The 24492-nt window shown below is 35.2% G+C and overlaps 1 protein-coding gene and 1 pseudogene across 9 annotated transcripts in view; both read right to left on the bottom strand.

The window, feature by feature from the left end:
- The window catches only part of ERCC6L2 (ERCC excision repair 6 like 2), a 158054-nt gene that overhangs the window by 89392 nt on the left and 44170 nt on the right, over positions 1-24492 (bottom strand). For 6 of the 9 annotated variants that reach the window (XM_054502479.2, XM_054502485.2, XM_054502480.2 and 3 more), the window contains 5 exons: positions 23851-23973; positions 14548-14741; positions 5891-6052; positions 5287-5494; positions 405-545 (listed from right to left, as the gene is read on the bottom strand). In XM_054502479.2, the coding sequence (XP_054358454.1) occupies positions 405-545; positions 5287-5494; positions 5891-6052; positions 14548-14741; positions 23851-23973 (828 nt within the window). The remainder of the gene's footprint in view (positions 1-404; positions 546-5286; positions 5495-5890; positions 6053-14547; positions 14742-23850; positions 23974-24492) is intronic. The other 3 variants (XM_054502482.2, XM_054502486.2, XM_063649710.1) reach the window with 2 other exon arrangements.
- On the bottom strand, positions 2913-4290 carry LOC129044406 (Parkinson disease protein 7 homolog; annotated as a pseudogene).

Here is a 24492-nt window from a genome sequence, read left to right as displayed (position 1 = left end):
GATACTCAGTTTCTATTAAATTGACACTATATCTAATATCAGAATAGTATTTTAAGCCTCCTATACAAGAGTATGTTCGTTTACTATTAGTGGATAATGAGAAACTTCTTGAAAATGAAATGAAATTTCAAAATGAAAGGATACGTCCCAAAAAAAGCTAAAATGGAGGATATCAAAATTAAGCTTACTTTCTGAAATTAACTTTTTGAAAATATATTTGAATATTGTATTTTATATGTGATTACTATTTGATATTGTAAAATATTTTTGAAAACTATTTTTAAGACATAGCTTTAAAGAACTGTCTGAGGAAAAGGTATTTTATCATCCGCTACTTTCTTTTACACTAGAAGAGAGTACTATGTAATCAAAGGCATGATTATAAAATATATTGAAATGCTTGCCTTATAACAACAATTTCTCCTTTTTCGGCCACTCCTACAGGTACAAGGCTCAGAAGACTGAAGTATCAAAGTCACGTCCTCTGTTTCTAACACTGTTTGATAGACAGCTTTCTGGAAATCTGTCAAAGAACAATACACCATCTGCCAAGATAAAATACAAGGTAGTTATTAGTATTTTGTTTATAGCAATAATAAAAATCATAATCTACATCTGATTTCACAGATTATAACAGTGAAAATCGGCCGGGCGCAGTGGCTCACGCCTGTAAGCCCAATACTTTGGGAAGCCGAGGAGGGCGGATCACAAGGTCAAGAGATAAAGACCATCCTGGCCAACATGGTGAAACCTCATCTCTACTAAAAATACAAAAATTAGCTGGGCGTGGTGCCACGCGCCTGTAGTCCCAGCTACTCGGGAGGCTGAGGCAGGAGAATAGCTTGAACCCAGGAGTCAGAGGTTGCAGTGAGCTGAGATCACCCCACTGCACTCCAGCCTGGGCGACAGAGCGAGACTGTCTCAAAAAAAATAGTGAAAATTGCTATAAACTAATAAACTAATTTTTCCCTCTGTTTACATCATTATGATGATTTCTCCTGACTGTCTTATATTCTTTGCTCTCCACCCCACCCTGGATAATATAAAGTATAATTTCATTTTCAAATAAACCTCACAGAATTTTTTTAATTAAAAGAAATCATAATATGAACAAATACATGATGTTCCTTACACAGTTGACTCTTGAACATGGATGGCGCTAGGGTGCTAACTCCCCACACAGTCAAAAGTCCATGTATAACTTCTGACTCCCCAAAAACATAACTACTAATAGCCTACTGTTGACTGGAAGCCTTAACAACAGCATAGCATAAATAGTCGAGAAACACTACTTTGTATATCTATTATATATTATATTCTTACGATAAAACTAGAAAAAAAGAAAATGTTATTAAGAAAATCACAAAAAAGTGAAAATATCTTTATTGTTCATTAAGTGGAAGTAGGCCATCATAAAGGGCTTCATATTGAGTAGGCTGAGGAGAACAAGGAAGAGGAGAGGTTGGTCTTGTTTTCTCATGGGTGGCAGAAATGAAGAGGTGAAAGAAGTAAAAAGGAAGTCAAGGGAGGCAGGAGAGGTAGGCACACTCGGTGTAACTTTACAGAAACATGTCATAATTTCTGTCTGACATTTCTGCTTTTCATTTCTCTAAAAAATGTTTCTATATGGTGCCAGTCCTTCTTCCACCATTTGCTTTAGTTTCAGTGCCCATATCATAGAAGGGTCCATGTCATAAAGAAGTCAAAAGCAGTCTCAAATAATCAGAACCCCTCTGCCACATTATTTAATGTCAATTTGTTTTCTGGCACTGCTTTTTCTACGTCTTGTTTCTCACTGTCTGGCACTGGTTTGAAAGCAATTATGTGCATCAAGTCATCTTCGATTAATTCCTCTGGTGTGGTAGCTCTTGAATTTCTCCAAGATCCGTCTCTTGAAACCCTTCACCTTTTTTGCCTCTCATGATTTATTTGACTGGCTCTGTTGTAAATCCTGTGAAGTCATGCACAACATCTGGACACAGTTTTCTCCAGCAGGAATTTACTATTCCAGGAATGATGACTTTCATGGCTTTTTCTGTAACAACGATGGTGTCTTCAAATGGTGTAATCCTTCCAGACATTCATGATGTTCTATCAGGGTTCTTTTCCACAGCATTGACAATCCTTTCCATAGAGAACCAGGTGTAATGAGCCTTAAAGGTCCTTATGACCCTCTGATCTAGAAGCTGAATTAGACATGTTGTGTTTGGGGGCAAGTGGACCACTTTGACGCCTTTGGTGTTGAACTCATGGGGTTCTGGGTGGCCACAAGGATTATCCAATATCAAAAGCACTTTAAAAGTTCTTTTAAAGAACTTAAAGTGGCAAGGCACTTCCTGACTTTAGGGACAAAGCAGTGACATTTTTTTATTTGTAAAATAGAAATATATAAATATTTGTAAATATTTATATGCTTATATCACTACAACAGATTATTGGCAATAAATAGGCAAAGGTGCATACAAGCAAATACAGTAATGTCTCTATAAAACAATGCTAATTTTTTTTTTTCCTAAATGCCCTGTTTATTTTGTAAACAGGCTCAGAAATGTAGACACACGCCGGGCGTGATGGCTCACGCCTGTAATCCAAGCACTTTGGGAGGTGGGCAGATCACGAGGTCAGGAGTTCAAGACCAGCCTGGCCAAGATGGTGAAATCCCGTCTCTCAATACAAAAATTAACCGGGCATGGTGGCATGTGCCTGTAGTCCCAGCTACTCGGGAGGCTGAGGCAGAATAATCGCTTGAACCCAGGGAGGCAGAGCTTGCAGTGAGCCAAGATCATGCCACTGCACTCCAGCCTGGGTGACAGAGTGAGACTCCGTCTTAAAAAAAAAAAATGGATACAATTTACAGGTTGAGAAATCTCTGTGTAGTTGTTACTTCACAACAGCAGGAATGATGATGGCTTCTGAGCATATTAACCTACCATTTTTCTGTTTTTAAAAAACACAATGAGAATGGATTCCAAATGGCTTATTTCTCTAACTGATGGTCACATTTTTCTGCTCTAGTCTTTAAGAACAAGTGGAGCCTTCACTTGAGCCACCACCTCTTTGGATCTTAGGCCTAAACAATCCCAAGAGTAGACGCGAAGCCAGTCCTAGGCCCCCCCCGACTTGTAAAAATCAGGCCGTCCTTTTCCACACAATTCTCAGAGTAGCTGTAATGACTTCCATTCATCATTTTGTCTTTAGCAAGTAGGTATGTTGTAACTTTACTTCCAAAACCTATTTCGTGAGCCAACAGACCTGCAGGACCTGCATAAATGGTAGCTATGAGGCCCTTCTCGTTTTCTTGTTCCTTCAGTATCTTTCTCAAGGCAGCAGACTCAAATAAAATCTGTGCGCCCAGATTACCTCCTGTTAGAAACATCGTGTCATTTGGTCCCTCTTTTTTGCATCTTCAAGACTGACATCAGGACAAATAACATCACAGCTACACTGTACTGGGTCTTTTCCAGCCAGACCTGCAATGGTGACCTTAATCTCACCTTGTCTCATCATGTCTACAGGGCTGACTGCCTCCATTTCCTCTGCTCCTTTAGCCAGGACGACCACAACTCTTTTGGAAGCTATTTTTATCTTTTATTTTTTAAAGACCCAAACCAGACTGAAGAAGGATGCATGGCAGCACACATCCAGCCTGCCCCCTCCCAATGCTAGATTTTTAAAGAATGTTTATATAAAATATTTAGTACAGCCTGACCCCAACCTTAAATATAAAAGTACATATAAGAAAAAAAGACAATATAGAAGATGGTGGTCAATGATTGAAGTACGAAGGTATCTTGAGTTATTTATTATTATTAAACATAGTACCAATTACTCAATATTTCTTATGTGTCATGCATTTCAGAGTAACCATGTGAGGCAGGCGCTATTATCATCACTACCATTTAACAGAGGAAGAAATCCAGGTTCCAGGGCCTCACAAATTGCTCCAAGTCACAAAACTCTATGCAGAGGAGCTCCAAGTCACAAATACTCTAATCAAATAGTATTTGATTTCAGAGCCCAAGCTCTAAACCTCTATGAACAATTCTTTTCTTACACTTTTGTATTGTTCCTACTAGACAGATAGCTAAATCACATATATGAAAGTTGCATAAAACATTTTTAAAAGTGAGAGTTCATGAAGTATCTCAATTTAGTAACAATATTTGCCTTAGATAAATATCAAAAGTCAGATGTATCTATTTCCCCAACTTGCATATCAATATCATACTTTCCTTCCAAATCTATCTTTTTAAAGAAACAATCAAGAGGATACACTAAAATAGAGGGCATTTCATAGGATTGCCCTTATTTGGGACAACATTAATTAGGTTTAGTTCCATAGTAATCTATAGAACCTTTATTCCATCGCCCAAGCTAGAAGAAACACAAGATTAAGAACTATAAAAGAAGACTACTATTTTTTTTTAAAATCCTCTTGAAGTCCACTCCTCATATTTTCTCAAACAATTTAACAATGTAGTTTTCCTACAAATTCTAAAAGTTAGGTTAGTTGTGTAACTGCAAATAGCATTCTACAAGAAACAAACCTATATATTTTTTAAAAAGCTCTTAACCACTTTGGTCCTACAGCTAGAATTAAGGTACCAAAGAATACACTGTGAGGTGGATAGTACACAGTATAGGAAGGACAAAGTGTGAACAGAAAACACACTGCAGAGGGAAGCTCTTCCTTCTTTACTGGGGAAAAACTGCATCAAAAGTTTTGATGAGGCCAGGCACAGTGGCTCACGCCTGTAATTCCAGTACTTTGGGAGACCGAGGCAGGTGGATCACCTGAGGTCAGGAGCTCGAAACCAGCCTAGACAACATGGTGAAACCCTGTCCCTACTAAAAATACAAAAAAATTAGCCAGGCGTGGTGATGCACATATGTAATCCCAGTTATTTGGGAGGCTGAGGCTGGAGAACCGCTTGAACTCGGGAGGCGGAGGTTGCAGTGAGCCAAGATCGTGCCACTGCACTCCAGCGTAGGTGACAGAGCGAGACTCTGTTTCCAAAAAAAAAAAAAAAAAAAAGGTTTTGATGAGAAATGAGTTTAATGTATACTAATAATAAACCTGTTAGCTAACAGGTTAATAAAGTCAGTAAGGAAAACAACTGAGCTCAATCAATGGTTTCTGAAATCCTGCGCGTAACAATTTTTTTCCATACAGAATAAAAGGCAAAAAACTGTATTTACAAAATACCACAAGAGACAGACTTTTTCTTAAAAAGGAAAAAAAATATATGACCACAAATTAATAATATACACAAATGCGGTTCTTACCCGGTCTTCCTTCTTAGGCAACTGATCCTTGATAAGAGTCTTGGTGCGCCTGAGAAACCAGCCAGACATCTTTTTGGCAAGTCTTTGCATGGCCTTTCGGCCAGTGGCTAGTTCTCTCTTTGTTGCCGTGTGTCTCTGACCATGCTCTACTGGGTCAGAAAACTGCTTCTTGAAGTAGGTCCTGCTCCCTAAAAGGCCTGGCACAGCCCTTTGTAAAGACAATAAGAAAAATGTAAGGGCTTTATTATCTAAAAACACTAACTTCTTGCTGCTAAGAGATATACTACATTACTTGATTATCAATGGTAACAAAAACAAAAGCCAAGAAAACAGAATGTTCTTTCTTTACGACAGTTTCAGGTTCTAACTATAATATGAAGATGAAACTGGCAGTGAACACGTATATTTACTTCAGGGACCAAGAGTAATATATATAAAGACAGGTTTTCATGGGACTCTCTACTCTGTATACCACATCTGGGATCAAACACATCTAAAACCAGACAAATGACTGTTTCGTTTGTTTGGAAACTAATGATTAGCAGACAAGACAGTATTCAGCTGAAGAACTATTAAACAATTTTTAAAAAGTGTTTTCCCTCACCAGTCCATAACACACCACAGTTCCTTCATGTTGTTCTGAAGGATGGTTCCAGTGAGGCCAATGCGGACATTACATTTCAAAGCTTTCATAACTTCTGTTACTCTAGCTTTTGGATTCTTGATTCTATGAGCTTCATCTACAATGACAGCTGACCACTGCAAACTATAAAGTAAGAAAAAAGAAGGGTGAGGTTGAGAAAACTTCCTTTCTTAGTCCTTACAATTTTAGACAGTAGCTTTCTCTATCAAAGTTTTGGAATTATTTTTTCCTTTTTACTCTTTGATGACTGCATTGGATTCTTACCCACTTAGTTAAATGGTCACAGCCTTGGACAGTCGACAAAAATAAAATGCGTAGAAAAGAAAGGGTACAGACATTCTTTAATGATGGTAAAAAAAAAATTTCATTTAAACATCACTGAAATGACAATAAAGGAATTTTTTAAAGTAACAAACCAGAAAAACAAATATAAAAGAAATAAAACTTGCAATGTTTTATTGCAATATTTTTCTGAATGAAAAATATCAATATAAACTCATGATTTTTAAAAGCTATATTCCATAGCTCTGTCCATAAGAAAGTTTAGAGTTGATTGTTACCCCAGTAGCAGTGAGCACCCATAGTGGTCTCTTCACTGAAAGAGACCATTTTGCCTCACGGAAAAATGGAGAAACAGCTGATTTCAGGCATATGTTGTGGGAAACACTGAACAGCCGAAAAGCACAAATGTATCTAAAGACAAATGCGAATATGTCCAAAGAATAGAGACACCAGCCTAATTGGAATATTTGAGCATTGTTATGAATATTGACTACAACTGAAAATACTGAATATAAAGAAAAATCCAGGAGTTCTATGAAAAAAATGAATTTAGACACTTCACACCACACGTGAAAATTAACTAAAAACAGATCACAGACCTAAATATGAACTCAAACTTTTAAAAAATGGGAAAAAAAAATTGTGACACTGGATTAGGCACATATTTCTTAGATATGACACAAAACTTATAGTCAATTAAAAATAGCATGGTAAGTTGGACTTCATCAAATTTAAAAACTTTTGCTCTTCCAATGACATCATTAAGAAAATAAAAAGACATGCTACAGACTAGGCAAAAATATTTGCAAATCATAATCTGATACAGGACTTGTATACAGAATATATAAAGAATTATTACAACTCAGTCAGGCACAGTGGCTCATGCTTGCAATCCCAGCATTTTGGGAGGCTGAGGCTGGTGGATCACGAGGTCAGAAGATCAAGACCATCCTGGCCAACATGGTGAAATCTCGTCTCTACTAAAAATACAAAAATTAGCTGGGCATGGTAGCGTGTGCCTGTAGTCCCAGCTACTCAGGAGGCTGAGGCAGGAAAATCACTTGAACCAGGGAGTCAGAGCTTGCAGTGAGCCCAGATTGCGCCACTGCACTCTAGCCTGGTGATACAGCAAGACTCCGTCTCAAAAAAAAAAAATTATTATAACTCAACAAAATTTAAAACAACCCAATTAAAACATGAGCAAAAGATTCTAATAGACACCAAATGTCTATTTGAAGATATAGATGTCAAATAAGCACATTAAAAAATTCTCAGCATCATTAGTTATTAGAGAACTGCAAATTAAAACATGAAATACCACAACACACCCACTAGAATGGCTATGATAAAAATGATTAACAATATCAAGTGTTGGTAAGGATGTGGAGAAACTAGAATCTTCATACGCTGCTTTTGGAAAAGCACAGTGACTGTTCTAAAACAGTTGGCAGTTTCTTAAAAAGTTAAACATATACTTAGCATAAGACCTCACAATTCCATTCCTAGGTATCTATCCAAGAAAAATGAAAACTTAGGTGCAAAGACTTGTATGTGAATGTTCACAGCAGCAAATCTGTATAGCCATAAACTGGAAACAATGAAACGTCCATCAGCTGGTGAATGGAAAAAATACAGGATAGCTGTATAATAGTATCATTCAGCAATAAAAAGGAACAAACTACTGAAATGTGCCACAATATGGATGAACTTCAAAAACATTATGTTAAGTGAAAGAAGCCAGACACCAAAGACTTTATATTGAATGGCTCCATTTATATGAAACACCCAATTAAGGCAAATCTATAGAAAGAGAAAGCAGATCAGTAGTTGCCAGGGACTGGAGATGGGAGAAGGGACTGACTATAGACAAATAACTTTCTGAGATGATGGAAATGTTCTACAACTAGACTGTGGTAATAGCACAACTTTTAAAATTTACAAAAAATCATTTTAACTTACAAGGGTACATTTTATGTCAAATATACTTCAATAATCCTCAAGTCCATAGCAATATTCAGACAAAGAAAGAAAGAGAGAAAGAAAGCAAGCAAGCAAGCCAGCAAGCGAAGGGGGTAAGAAACTTTGCCACCACTGTAGATGACCATTATGCTAACTTCTTACTCCAAAAATTGGTCATTAAAGCAAAAGAATCAAGCATTCACCTTGCTTTTTTAAAGTCAAAATTGTGGTTAATTCCTAATTAATGGAGAAAGCTTTCCTTTACAGGAGAATACCGGTAATTAATGTGTAGAAAAGAAATAATAAAATCAGAAAAATATTTTGTCAAACCTAATAAAGTAACTGATTCAGACAAGAACAATTTGTATGTGGTAATACTACTAAGTAAAAGGATTGAGGGATACCAGAATATTTAAATGGTGGCGAAGTATCACTCCACAGATTATTTGATCATTATAAAGGGAGAAACATATCTTTACAATGGAGAGATCTGATGATGGTAACCTTCTTAACCTGTGGGACAAACTTGGTATCACTGACAGTCAAAAACCTGATATTAGGTACTTCCTGAAGTGATGCAATATGAAGTCCACAGCATCATTTATGAAGCATTCTTGCCAAAAATGTTTAATCTGAATCTATTTAAGCCTTTGGGCCAAAACCACTTTACTAAAATACAGATGACAGATGAATATATCTTGAGAAAGTAATCAGACAAATCTAATATGTGAGATATCCTAAAACAACGAACTGGCCTGGTCCTCTCAAAAAGTCATATAATTAAAAAATACAAGTCGGAAAAATTATGTAGATTAGAAGAATAAACAGACTTAACCAAATTCATCACCTGAACCTTTATTGAATCCTGCTTTATAAACATTAGATATTAAAGATGTTTTGAGAATAACTGAGGAAATTTTAATTGCTATTAATATTCTTGTGTGTGACAATGATAATGTGGTATGACAAGAAGTATCACTAGTTTTAGGAAATCCATGCTAAAATACTTAGGGATAAGAATGTCACGTTTTATGCAACTTGCTGAAATGACACATTACCATCACCATACACAAAGACATAGACATAGACACACATATTTACATACATTAACTTATATTTTGCCAACATTTGAATATATATACATACATACACACACACACACAACTGTTGGAATCTAGATGCTCATGTACTGTTATTTTAACTTTTCTATACATTTCATCATTTTCTTAATATAAAGCTGAAGAAAGCTAGAAGCCTCAAGAACAAAGACAGGAGAAAAATAGCAAAAATTCTAGAAGCTGAAAAGAACATGGACAAGATGGCTGACAAAAGCAGAGACTACAGTGTCCTATGCCAATAGTGGAAAAAGCCAAGAAGCAGTCTAATTTGTACTATTTACACATTCTTGAAAAGTTAAGAATTGGTGGCTCCAGATGCCTCTGGAAATTGGAGTCATGTAAATGCTCAATAGTCTGTTTAAGAATCCTCCCACTGCACCAAGTAGCTGGGCCAGGTCATCCTAAAGTGGGCAAGAGAAGGGCAAAAATCCTAATTTTCCTTAAGAAGAAATCAATAGATGATGCTGAAAACTAAAGGAAAATTGAAAAGTTGCAGCATAAACATGTTCTTTAGCAATAAGGAAGTAAAGACTATGAAGATCAGTAAGAGTTGAGATAAAGGTAATTGGGGGACAGTGAACTGCAGTTTTTCACTAAAAGCCTTTTATCATGTTTGGCTCTTTAAATCATACACATACTTAACTTTGATAAAAACTGAAATGAAGTAAAAAATATAACAGCGGTAAGAAAAAAACTATGGCTCACTCACGTTACATAGCACGTTCATCCCCTCCGCAGAGTATCTGTGATAAACGCACAGAGCACTATCCTCACAAAAACAACTTAATATTTGCTCAGGTAAAATATTAATTATTTTAAATATTTGCCAAACACAAACAAAATAAAGGCATTTGAACAAATAAATACAACTAACTAAATAAATATAAAATCATAAACATTCCTCTAACCTTATAAATATGATTTATAGTCACATAATTCTACTTCAGAATTCTTGTTTAATATTTATAACAATATTTATAACAATCAGAAAAAACAGTCACCTAAAAAACATTTATGTGGCAACTCTTATGTGCTAAAAGTACTGAGATACAGAAATTAAAGATAAAAATCTCCTACACCAAAGAGCTTACAGTCTAAGGGGACAGACAGGTAAGAAATAATTAAAATGACTGATGCTATGATAGAAGAATTTATTACATTTATCTAATTGCAAAACATATTTTGGGGTGGTACAGTATACTGGTTAAAAACCTAAGGTCTGGCCAGGCATGGTGACTCCCACCTGTAATCCCAGCACTTTGGGAGGCTGAGGTGGGAGCATCACTTGAGTCCAAAAGTTTGAGATCAGCCTGGGCAACACAGGCAGACTCTGTCTCTACAAAAAATAAAAACATTTTCCAGGCATGGTGGCGCATGCCTGTAGTCCTAGTTACTTGGAAGGCTGAGGTGGGAGACTGAGGGTACAGTGAGCTGTGATAGCACCACTGCACTCCAGCCTGGGCAACAGAGCAAGACTCTGTCTCAAAAACAAAACAAAACCAAACCTGAGGTCTGGCGTTAGATGGTCAAGGTTCAGTCCTCATGTCTGCCACTGACTTAGTTGTGAAGGCCTAGAAAAATTATTTAACCTCTCTATGCCTCAGATTAGTCTTCTGTCAGGATCCATGAAATAGTAACAGGCTAATTTATTAGCTTATAAGTTTGATTTATAAAATTAAATCCCAGACCTGACAAAAATGGTAGCTCTATATCCAATTTTACCAATAATTATATTCAAAGTGAATGGTCTAAATACCCAAATAAGAGGCAAAGATTACCCGAATGGATGAAAAAGCAGTATTTGGAGACTCACTCCAAATATTAAGAACAGATATACTGCAATAAAAACATGAAAAGCTATTCACATGCAGTTAAGCATAAGACAGCAGCATTATTCATACAGTCAAAAACTGGAAACAATTCAAATGTCCATCAACTGGTGAATGGACAAAATATGGGATAGCTATATAATAGTACCATCGGCAATAAAAAGGAACAAACTACTGAAATACACCACAATATGGCTATGCTCATATCAGATAAAACATCAAGATAAGAGATATTATTAGAAATAAATAGGTATATTTTTTCAAGATAAAAGGATCAATTCATCAGGAAAAAATAACAATCACAAATGCATGTGCACCTCATAAAGAGCTTCAAAATACTAAATTAAACGCTGACAGAAGTGAAAGGAGAAATAAACATATCTACAATTACAACTGAAGATTTCAACTCTCCTCTCAGATACTGTAAGCCAACTGAAAAGGAAATCAGCAAAGATAGAAAACACCTGAGCAACATCTTAACCAATCTAGTCTTACTGATATTTATAAACACTACACCCAATAACTGTAGAATAAACATTGTTTTCCAAGTGCACATGGATCAAAAAAATGCAAATTACACTACAAGATACTACTACACACCTACTAAAATAGCTAAAACAAAAAGACTGACAATACCAAATGTTGCTGAGAATATGAAGCAACTGAACTCTCACACATTGCTAGCTGGAGTAAAACCACTGTGGAAAATGGTTTGGCAGTTTCTTCTAAAGCTAAACCTACAGTTAACCATATAATACAGAAATTCTACTCCAAGAGAAACGAAAACATATGTCCAAAAAAGGCTTACTACATACAAATATCCCTTGAAGTTTTATCTATGATAATCCCAAACTGGAAAAACCCAAAAATCCATCCTCAAATGGATGGGTAACAAAATGTGCACATTGATGAAATGGAATACAATGCAACATTAAGAAAGAACAATCACTGATACACTCAACGTGAATGAATCTCAAAAAACATGCTGAACAAAAGATGCGACACACACAAAAGGGTGCTTCCTGTATAATACCATTGACATGCTCCGTAATAGCTTAAACTCACCTATAAGTGGCAGAAATTAAAATCAGTAGTTGCCCAAGGTGAGGGTTGAGGAAAAGCCACTGTAAGGAGGTAAGAGAAAAGTCCTGGGATGATAAAAATAGTTTTTACCTTGTTTGGGATAGTGATTGCACTCATTTGTCAAAACTAGGAGTCAGTATACTACTGCCCATGGCCAAATCCAGCCCGTGGCCACTTCTGTATGGTCAGCAAGCTAAGAGTAGTTTTTACATTTTAAAGCGTCATAAAAATAAAAAAGAAGAATATGCAACCGAGACTTATGTGGCCCAAAAGCCTAAAATATTTACTATCTGGCCCTTCACAGAAAAAGTTTACCAATCCCTGATCAAGATTCATCAAATTGTATTCCTGAAATGGCATAATTATTCTATACAAATTAACTCTCATTAAAGTTGATTTTAATACAACTCTCCAGCTGGGCTTGAGGGACTAGTCTTCACAAAGACTGATTTAATTCATCCTCCGTCATTTTCCAGATGGGCCAATTTACCCAAAGCCACATAGCTAATTAGTGATTTTTTTACTCTCTTTTTTGTGTGCTTATAAAATTTGAGACAACTATCAATTGTTCATCATTTTTATCCTATGCTAAATCATTTTAATGCTGATGTGAAAGTATCACCTTAAAAAAATTACCTAATTTTCTAAACTTCGGTTGACTTTGGGGGAATATCATTAACTCCTTCATTAGCAGTAGTTCAGATTGAGTATAACTATAATGTCTAAACATTTTAAAGACTTACTAGATAACTGTTTCTAACGCCACGCTTTAATCTTCACCTAAAAGGTATAAATTGTATCCCTGTAGAGAGAAATCTAGGCTACAAGCAGATGGAAACTAATGATTTTACCAAGGCCCAGCCTACTGCTGGAACAACTATGAAGAGTTCAGACCTCACTACCATGGTCCCATGACCACACTACTATAAAAGCCTTGTGTTGGTTTGCTTGGGCTACCAAAATAAAATACCACACACTGGATGGCTTAAAACAACCAAAGTTTATTTCCTCACAATCCTGGAAGCTCGAATTTCAAGAGCAAGGTGTCAGCAAATTTGGTTTCTCCTGAGGCCTCTCCCCTTGGCTTGCAGATGACTGCCTTCTTGCTGTGTCTTCACAAGTCCCTTCCTCTGTGGTGTGTGTGTGTCCTTGGTGTCTCTTTCTCTTCCTATAAGGATACCAGTGATACTGGATCCAGGCCCCACCCAATCAGCCTCGGTTTTAGTCACCTCTTTAAAACTTAATCAAAGAGACCTGTCTCTAAACACAGTTACATTCTGAGGTGCTGGGGTTGAGACCTGAACATTTAAATTGTGTAAGGGGGGTTGAGGAGAAGCGACACAATTCAGCACATAATAAGCCTCTTAATTGGTCTTTCTCCATTCAGCTTGGCTCTCCTCTATCTGCACACACAGCAGCTAAGGTATTTACAAAGTGCAAATCTGATCATTTTTATCCTATCGGTAATCTGCTGACAACACTGTAGGGGGCACTCTATTGCTCTCAGGATAAAGACCAAAATCCTCAAAGTACCTTCCAATACTCTCTATAATCTTTTCCCTGCTTATCTCACTGGTGTTATCTCTTGGTCACTTCTCTCTCACACTCTATGCTACAGTGGTTCTGTGTGTGTGTGTGTGTGTGTGTGTGTGTGTGTGTGTGTGTGTGTGTGTGTGTGTGTGTGTGTGTGTGAGATCTCTTGGTCACTTCTCTCTCACACTCCATGCTACAGTGGTTCTGTGTGTGTGTGTGTGTGTGTGTGTGTGTGTGTGTGTGTGTGTGTGTAGTTTTTGCCCCTCTATATTCACAACAGACTCCCATAATTGAAATAATTCATGAAAATTACTGACCTAGCTCAGAGGCAGTGTCTGCATAAAAGGCTGTACCTGAGATTTACAACAAGTCTTAGCATTCTTTAACAATCAATGTTTGAACAAGTATCCTGTATTCAATGTAAGAAATAGAATAAGAAATTCTAGAAAACCTGATGCAGGTTTTTCCTTCTCATAAGTTATTATAGTTCATAAGTTATTATGAACTAAATATTTCAATAATTCTAAAATGAAATTAAATCAAGCAAAGGAATAATCATTATTCCTTTTTAAAAAATCACAATATAGGCTGGGCATGGTGGCTCACACCTGTAATCCTAGCACTTTGGGAGGCTGAGGTGGGTGGATTGCCTGAGCTCAGGAGTTCGAGACCAGCCTGGGCAACGTGGCGAAACTCCGTCTCTACTAAAAACACAAAAGCAAGACTCTGTCTCAAAAAAAAAAAAAAAAAAACAACTTAATATAAAGGGATGTAAACAGACTATTAATACAACCATTCTTATTATTCCCATTACCTGTTAAGTTCATCCAGGCATAAGCGCAGTGTTTCATAAGTTGTTAGAGCAATTTCACATTTCCTCTGCTTTACACGAATTAATTCATTATCTTTTCTGTTTCCATGTAAAACAGTGACTCTGAAATATCCCCAGGTGTCCAATTCATCTTTCCAGTTGTAGAGGACAGAAAGAGGAGCAACTATTAAGAACATCTAAAACAAGAATAAAAAAATTTTGCTGTTTTTTAAAAACTGAAAATCCCAAAGTGAAATCCACAATATCAATATCAATAGTCCTCTTCCTTAATTTTGACATCTAGTTAGTAACAATAAATACAACTGAGTGATTAGCTATATCTGGACATTGAAGATTCTCAAAAAATACTTTGCTGTTTAATTAGCTTTTTATCAGGACAAGACAGGCACTTAACCTTGCTCAAAGAAACACGTTTTTTATTTCCCCCTACCAAAAAGGCATTGAGAAATGAGAGAGAAGTAACTTTCCAAAAGAGAGAAAAGAATAAAATCTGGATCCCAGTAATAGCTTCAAAGGCCAAGTGGGTAATGTACATACACAAGCAGGCCACGTGTTCTTGAAATATATGGTCTCCTGGAGCTCTCTTTCCTTTTGCATTTTCCTAGTCCATTTCCTCTCCCCCTCTCTCAGATACTCTCAGTTAAAGAACTGGAAAATTCACTGCAAAACTGAAGCAATCAGAAGAAAACTTCCTGGATGAACTTCTCTCAGTATCGTACCAATAACCTATCTATATTCATTTCCATATATTTTGCCCTCCCACCTGTGGCCATGGGTACACTGCTCATGTTCTTCTCCAAAAATAACCCCTCATACAGTGGCTCCCACTCCTTCTTGCCAACCTAAAGTCAATGCTGCAGAAACTGCCCCCAATCTCCTCTACCTGATTAACTTTTCCATTTTAATGAACCACATCACCTATGGACAAGCATGTTAGAATATTTCCCAGGGTTAAAAAATCCGAAAAACAAAAATTTTAAAAAATCTCTTTTCCTTAACCCAACATCTGTCTCTATTACCTCATTACTCTACTCTCCCTATAGCAAAGATCCTCAAGAGTTATCAATGCTTAACTCTCCTGTTTTCTCTTGAAACTCAGGTAAATCGGACTTGTGCCCTAATAATGCCTACCAAATCAGTCCCTCTGAGGATTACCAACGTATCTCTCTGGTTATTCCTCACATTCATGTACTACATTCATGTAGTACAGGAAAACCTTTCCTGTACTAACCCAGAATCCTGCTGTCATCAATCATTTTAACTTTTTAATGTTTTTATTTCTCCCTGTTACCACTATTCCTATCCTGTTAAGTTTAATAGGGTTACCAGTACGATTATTTTCTAAAGTTTTATACTTGATCTACTTGATAGAGATAAACCAATTAAACATACTGAAAAAATTCAGCTTAACCAAGAAATAATACAATACTGCTCTAAATTCTGCTCTGTTTTCTGTGAAACATTTAATCTAGGCCATTTGTCAACTCTAAAAAGTCAAATTTGTGACTGTGTTTTGGAAAGAGAAAGAAGAAAAAGAAAGAAAATCAACATGCTGAATGTGACAGTTCCTTTTTCCCAAGCCATCATCAAGCATATGTAAGTCCTTCTTATACTTGATTCATCTCAAGTATGTCCATCCTTTGGGCGAAGGTTAATCCTACGATTTCCATTTTTGACTTTCAAATATGAAAGTAGGCCTCCAAGTACTAAGTCCAATTACAGTGTCTCCCTTTGATTTTTCTGTATATTATGAGATGACAATGCTAGGTGCAAATTGCATCTGAGCACTCTTAGTAGTTTTCCACTTGAGAGGCCATTCATCAAAGGTGTCAATGAATCTAAAGAGTCCCGGCATCAGCCCTAAGATTCCAGAAGATGTTTAAAAATTAAGGTGGCAACATATTTCTTGATATTTCTTACAAACATTGGTCTTAAAAATTATGAAAGGTGAAATAATGGTTCAAAAATTCATTTTGGTAGTGAAAGATGTCAGAGAACTGAGTTATGCTATTATGCAGAGTCCAGGGAAAGTACATAAGAACTTAGCATTTCCTACAATCCAATAAATAATATTTCATTTAATAAGTCTTTTTTAAGCAAATGATGCCAAAATAATAAAATGGAAAGCAGTGTCCAACTGCTAAGTCACTACACACAAAGCAACTCTGGGAGCTATTCCTCTAATCCAAGTACTAACCAGGTCTGACCCTGCTTAGCTTCCAAGATCAGACGAGATGTGGTGTGTTCAGAGTGGTATTGCTGTAGACGTGGGGGAAGGGTGATAATTCTTATTCTGAAGCTAAAATACAATTTTATAAAATTGAATATAAAATTAACACAAATAAAATTAAAATTCATTTGCTTACACATTATTAAAATTAACAGAAGCTAGGTTAAATAGTGCAACTAGAGAATACTGAATTATTTATATCTTTCAACAAATCTTGCTCAATTATTAAGGAGTTTTCTATCAAATCTGATTCCTCAGGAACCACAGCATAGAACGATGTAGTGTGGACTGTGATGAGATACTCAAAGATTAATGTGTGATAATTTTTGTGGCAGAAGTAGTAATAGTATTAATAATAACATAACAATTATTGAGCACTTACTGTGTGCCAAGGCCTTTAGAAGTAGTTTACAGAAATTAATTCAGGGACTTTACCCAGAAATACAGATGAGGAAACTGAGGTACAGAGATATTAAGTAACACACTCAAGGTCATACTGCTATTAAGTAGCAAAGTAAGTATTTGAACCCAGGTCTGCCTAATTCTACAACTCTTAACTACCATGACATATCCTGTTAGCACCTTCAATCAAAAAGTCTATGTCCTTGAGATGTGTAACTTTATTTACCTTAACTTCAGTACTTCATATAGTACCTAGAAAATAGAAGGTGTTCAATTGATGAATGAATACATGAAACTATACATGTCAATGCTAAGTTAGGAATAATAATATGTTCAGAGGACAGTGACAGATTACAGTAGAGTTGAAACAAAGGTTCCACATGGAAAGAAGTATGATATCAAAATGAAAAATAAATTATACCTTTACATAAAAATTACAGAACATAAAATTGAAATCTTTGCTAGAAAACTCAAAGGTCTAAAAAAAGTCTTGTATTTATCGCCACAACCTTAACTCTCTCAAAAATACCTAATTAATTTACACCCTACTGTGTGTACAGCTGATCATTTTTTCCTTCAGTATGCTGCAGTTATTTCATATATAGAAATTTCAGTTTAGAATCCACTGTAGTCAGGGGCTTTTCCAAGTCCTTTGTATAAAAACAGCCTAATTTTTGATAGAATATCAAGTTTTGGCATTAAATAATTACCTATGTTGGGTATTTTTAAGAGAGTTAAGATTGTAGAGATAAATACAAAAACTTTTTTTTAGTACTTTTTGAGTTTTCTAGCAAAGATTCCAATTTTACGTTCTGTAATTTTTCTGTAAAGGTATAATTTTTCATTTTGATATCACACTTCTTCCCATGTGGAACCTTTGTTTCAACTCTACTGTCACTGTCCTCTGAACATACATTATTAGTCCTAACTTAGCACTGACATGCATGGTTTCAATTATTAATTCATTCATCAATTGAACACCTTCTATTTTCTAAGTACTATATGAAGTACTAAAGTTTGGCATTATGCCAAAACTTGATAGTCTAGCAAAACAGAAAGTTACAAACCAGATCAATAAATATCAACTCTTGCAATTAAAAAGAAGTAAATAAGAAATATAAGAATGGAAATGATAAGCAAAGTTAACTATAAATTCAACACAATATCAACTAATATATCAATAGGTTTTGAGGAGAAATTTGAGAAAATTTATTTTTCATAAGTTGAGAAAACTTGAGGAGTAACTACCAAATAATAAATTACATTATAAAGCTAAAATAACTAAAACTGTTTAGCACTGGAAGAGAAATGAACAAATAATTAGGGCAGAATAATACGTCTAGAAACAGAAATGAGTTTAATTTTACACCAAAGTGGCCCTTCAAATCACTGTGGAAAAGCGGGCTTATTCAACAAATGACATTAAGATAACTGGCTAAACAACTGAGGAAAATAAAATTGGATTACTAGACACCTACAGCAAAATAAATTCTAGCTGAAACAAAGATATAAAGGTATAAAATAAAATCACACATATTATAAAAGAACCATGAGTGAATGTATTCATAAATTTAGAGTACAAAAGCCTTTTCTAGGCAAACATAAAACCCAGAAACTATACAGACCAATACATGTAACTACATAAACATTTTAAAAAAATCAATAAATAATTCAAAGCCAACTCTACATGAGGAAGAAATATTTTCAAAATATATAATGAACAAAAAATGAGATTCCAGGATATATCATTAAGGACTATTAATCAAGGACTATGATTAAAAACTAGAATTAGATTTAAAAATAGCTTTTAAACATCTGAAATGCTACAGCTTCACTCATTAAGAAATGTAAATCAAAGCAAGACAAAAATTTTAAATCTCTCAGGTAGTCATAAATTTATGTTTGCTAATACCTAGCGCAAATGAAAAGGTGGAAACAGACATTCCTATACACCACTCATGGGGATATGGGGTAATTTAACTCCAGTTATCAAAAAGTAATCCCTTGAATCCAGCTCTACCTGCTATCCAATTCCAGTACTAAGAATTTATCCTACAGTTATTATTGCAAAAGTTGTGCATAAGGATGCTCACGGTAGCATCATGTGCAACATAATCCTCTTGGTACATATGAAGAACTAAAAAAATAGTGTATAGTAAATAAAATAATTATAAAATATTTTTGTTAAATTGTCATTGAAATTGCTTCCGATGCTGGTATTGTGATTGCTACAAAAATCCTCCTCTTTTGCATTAATTATGAATTTTACTTAGAATCTCTAAAGCTTCATCACGCAAGATAGTAATATTTTATAATAAATTTATTATGATTCATAAAAATTGAATTTCAATCAAAACTTAGCCTACATCTAGAGAACAATTCCAAAAATCAATGTTTAAAATGTAGAGCTTGTGTCTTTTCCTTTAAGAATTTATTCTTGGCACAAAACATTCATGCATTCTTAGATGATTTATTCACACCGAAAAGTTTTTAAATGTATATGAGATGTATCGTACCACACACACATACCTTAGACCCACCACTCCTTAATTTGTAACACTCAGTTCATTAAAGGGCTTTCTTCAACAAGCTTCAACATTAATTTTTCAGAATTCAATTGTAATTCTGGCATTAGCATAATAAATACAAAATAACTGATTTCTTCTCCATTTCATAAACTGTCTTTTTAAAACATACATTGTTTTAAATGAACCAATACAAATTTATCTTTTGAAACTTTCCAAGTTATAATTTTTGTTTGTGTTTACTTCTGGGAAATACAGTAGAATGTCACTGGTGATGCCATTAAAAACTCTAAGTTCCAGTTCAAATGACTAACTCAACACGTTTGTGTTGATGCCAATGAAACAAAAGAACAAACATAATAAATCCGTAAGAGTGGCAGAATGCCTGGAAGGGCAGTACCAGCAGGTCAGAACAGTGCAGGAGCAGATGAGAACTGGCACACCTGAAGAACTGAGCAATCTGCCCTACACCTCTGAAAGCGAAAACTCCCCCTGCCCTCCCCCACTAAAAAATTTACTTTTCCTAGAAGGAACCTAAAAACAACGACAAGCAAAACAAACCTCAACAAAACAGCTAAGGTAGTTGGAAAGACTGAGTCAAGAAAAATAATGGCCAAGTAATTTTAAGAAGGAAAAGTTACATCAGTCATCAAAGAAACTGATTCTAGCATCAGTATGCAACTTTCCCTGCATAAAGCACTGTATATGTATTTTCTAAAGCAAAACTTATTTGGAAGAATTCTATGGTGAGTGTTAGGGCTCATGGAAATTTCTGAATTTTATCAATTAAAAAAGTCCTTAATACTTCCAAACAATTAAAAAAAAAATCCTTTCCAAGGAAAAAAGTCGGGTTGACATTGAACTCTCATCTGCAATATGGAGTGACAGAAGATGTTTTGTCATTATAAAAGAAAATTTTGAACTTAAAATTCCATAGGCAGATAAGCCTATGGATAATCAAGTGTGAGAGCAATATACAAACACATAAAATTTACTGAAGAATTTTTTTTTTTTTCTGAGACAGAGTCCCACTCTGTCACCCAAGCTGGAGTGCAGTGGCACAATCATGGCCACTGCAGCCTCAACCTCCTGAGCTCAAGTGATCCTCCTACCTCAGACTCCTGAGTAGCTGGGACTACAGGCACAAACCACCACACCTGGCCTCTGAAGAATTAACTGAAGACGTTAAGCAAAAGTTGGTATGAACAAAAAGAAAAATAAACTGAAAGTCGTAACAAGAAAATTTAACATTTTTCTTTCCAGATCCAACTACTCAGACAAAAAGAAAATAACACTATTAAACATTTTAACAATGCAATTAACAAACATGATTAAATAGAAATCTATAAAACCATGTGACCATAATTACAAAGAATGCACAATATAAGCAACATTTTAAAACAACAGAGACTACACAATGCACAACATCAAAGCATAAAACTGATCCATGGATGTAATCACAAAGAAAAAAATATCAAGGCTGTTTATCTGATGCAACAAAACTAGAAATTGTCAAAAAGGGTTCAGCCCTCCCATCATTCTGAGCCCCAACAATAGCTGTTCACTTGGAAATTTTAAAATTTCTCTTTTAAATAGTACTTGGGTAAAAGAGAATAAAAATTAGGGCCACAGATAATTTAGAAAAGACTAATGAAAAAACTACATATTAAAAACTATAGAACACAGACAAAGGAGTACTGAAAGGAACTTTTTTTTTTTGAGACAGGGTCTTCTCTGTTGCCCAGACTGGAGTGCACTGGCATGATCACGGCTCACTACAGCCTAGAACTCCTGGGCTCATGCGATTCTCTCACCTCAGCCTCCCCAGTAGCTGAGACCATAGACACACACTACCACACCTGGCTAATTGTTTTATTTTTTTATTTTCTGTAAAGACAGGGTCTTCTTATGGTGCTCAGGCGGGTCTCAAACTCTGGGCGATCCTCCCGCGTCAGCCTCCCAAAGTGCTGGGATTACAGATGTGAGCAACCATGCCTGGCCCAAAGGAACACTTATAGCTTTAAGGTAATTTATTAGAATACAAAAAGACTGAAAATAAATAAATTAAGAAATCAACTGAATAAGGTAAATACCAACGTACATTGTAGCAAGGAATTTACAGTTCCTCCATATCTGTGGGTTTCATATCAGTGGATTTCAACAAATTGAAATACTAAAAAATTCCATCTGCACTAAACATGTACACAGACCTTGTCATTATTTCCTAAACAATACAATATAAAAGCTATTTATGTAGACTTTACATTGCACTAAGTAAACTACAGATGATTTAAAGTATATGGGAGGATAACAGGTTATATGCAAATACACTATTTTATATCAAGGACTTGAGAATCCACACATTTTGGTACCCAAGAGAGGTCCTGGAACCAATCCCACACGGATACCAAGGGACAACTGTATATGTATGTGTGTGTGTGTGTGAGATATGATACATCGCATATGCATACATACACACACACATACATATATATATAAAGAGAAAGAAAAAGGAAAGAAAGGAAAGAAAGAAGGAGAGGAACTGGAGTCAACTGAGGTAACTATTATAAGCATATTTTACCACATTATCAAATGAGTATCTTTGTTAACTTTCTTTTCTTTCATTCTTGTTCTTTTTTGAGACAGGGGTCTCACTTTATTGCCCTGGCTGGAGTGCAGTGGTGCAAACATGGCTCACTGCAGCCTCAACCTCCCCAGGCTCAGGTGATCCTCCCACTTCAGCCTCCGAAGTACCTGGGACTACTGGCACACACCACCACACTTGACTAATTTTCTGTATTTTTCGTAAGGAAGAGGTTTGACATGTTGCCGAAGCTGGTCTTTAACTCCTGAGCTTGAGCAATTCTCCTTCCTTGGCCCCCCAAAGTACTGGGATTACAGGCATGAATCACTGCGCCTGGCCCGTTCTTGTTCTATAATATTTTAAATATCTTTAAATATTTTAATATATTTAAAATATTACTTTTCCCTCTTTTGTTCTCTCTTCTATCTGCTGTCACAGTGGCATAAAAGAGATATATATAGGCTCTGTAGTGACATTCAGAATCAGGGAACACTGAATCCAGAGCTAAAAACAGTACTTGAGCTACTGAATACTTAAAATACATTAAGAACCATTATTCTCTTCAGGATCACATTGAATCTGATACTCAGGATGCATTTATTCCATTGAAAAATTAAGAGAATTTAAAATGATAGCAATTATAATATCTTAAGCCAGTAGTTCTGAAAAGTTTGCATTGAAATGGTCTTTATGATAGACAAGAGTAAACTTGGACTTCTCAGCAATCTTGTATATAAGACTTGTATAAAAGAGTCTGTTTTAAAACTTGCGGTAAGTAGTTCATTACCAAATATAATAAAAGATTTCATAAAATCACTTCATTTTTATTCTTATCTGGTTTCCTGGAGGCTGAGGATAATATTTTTTAAAAGACATGTAAGTATAATTTTTTTTTATATTTCATTGCTTTATTAGAAATCTTTTTTGTAAAGAATCACATATAACATATGTATAAACATACATTTATGAAGGAGAAAACTGAAGTATGGATATGAATAGCATTCACAGTCATATGGGCAGAGAGAGAAATAAGCACAGACCTACCTAGTCTTTCTGATTCCAACTTTCCTGTATTGGTAAAACTTATTTCATATTTTTTGGATGCAATTAGCTAGGCAACTTGAAATAAGTCAATGATGCACTTTTTTGTTACCAATATCTGTAACTATCGCCTTTTCATTCTCACATAAATAAAAAACAATATAATGAAGGTTTCAATTAACTTTACATATACATTCTGTTAGTTTAACAAATCAACCTAAGTAAATCACGTAAATCCAGCCAACCAACAGATTAAAACCCCAAAGCAAAACCAAGCTGAAATTTTGTTTTGCCATTATGACAGTCAATCAAATTTAACTTGGGAATAAAATTGGTAATCTTTCAAAAATTGGGCCTATAAAACAAATATTTTAATAACATCTTTACATTCTTAGGTTTTAAAATTTATACTAACACATTTTAATGTGTGATATTTAAATATTTCTATATGCTTTTGTAATACCAGCATCATGAGTAGGATACACACTGTCTAGAGATTTTACCTTTTTTGCTGTAGAACAAAGGGGTTCCTTTTTCATACTTCTTAGTAAAAACTCTGGCATGTTATTTTCAATATCCTCACGAGTTCCCTTTTTATGCAAAACTGCAGCCAGAAATGAAATAACCTGGGGAAAAAAGACTTTTTCAATCACTGTGTATAATGTATCATGACGTACAAAATTTCACTGCTTACATGACTATTCAATTAGTGACAAAGTAGGTACAAAGAGATTCGTTGGGGGAAAATAAAACATGAAATATTAGTACTGATTTTCTTTATTTGTAATAACAAACTTTTTCACCCTTGTAAACAAACAAAAATCCTCACATTACCATCTTTTCATAACTTCTACCTACCCAATGAATTATTTTTTAATTCCATTACTTGAGACACTACCTTCTTATTTGTTTCTAACCATGGAAACTATCTTTTCGTATCCTCTATTAGAATAAACTGTATACATTCTTGTTTCCATATAGAAAATAAACTCCTTAAGGGGGATAATATTTGGCCCATAAATTTGTATACTTCTATTTATCTAATAAATATAGGTGAAATGGCAAAATGTTATTTTAAGACAGACTAATTCATTAAGGTATACAACATTTTGAATAACAGCTTATCTCCAAAAATCAAGTGAGAA

Source organism: Pongo pygmaeus, chromosome 13 (genome assembly GCF_028885625.2).
Source record: "Pongo pygmaeus isolate AG05252 chromosome 13, NHGRI_mPonPyg2-v2.0_pri, whole genome shotgun sequence".
In the NCBI taxonomy this organism is placed as follows: domain Eukaryota; kingdom Metazoa; phylum Chordata; class Mammalia; order Primates; family Hominidae; genus Pongo; species Pongo pygmaeus.
Note: the sequence above shows the minus strand (reverse complement) of the source record. Positions and strands in the feature narration are given on the sequence as shown.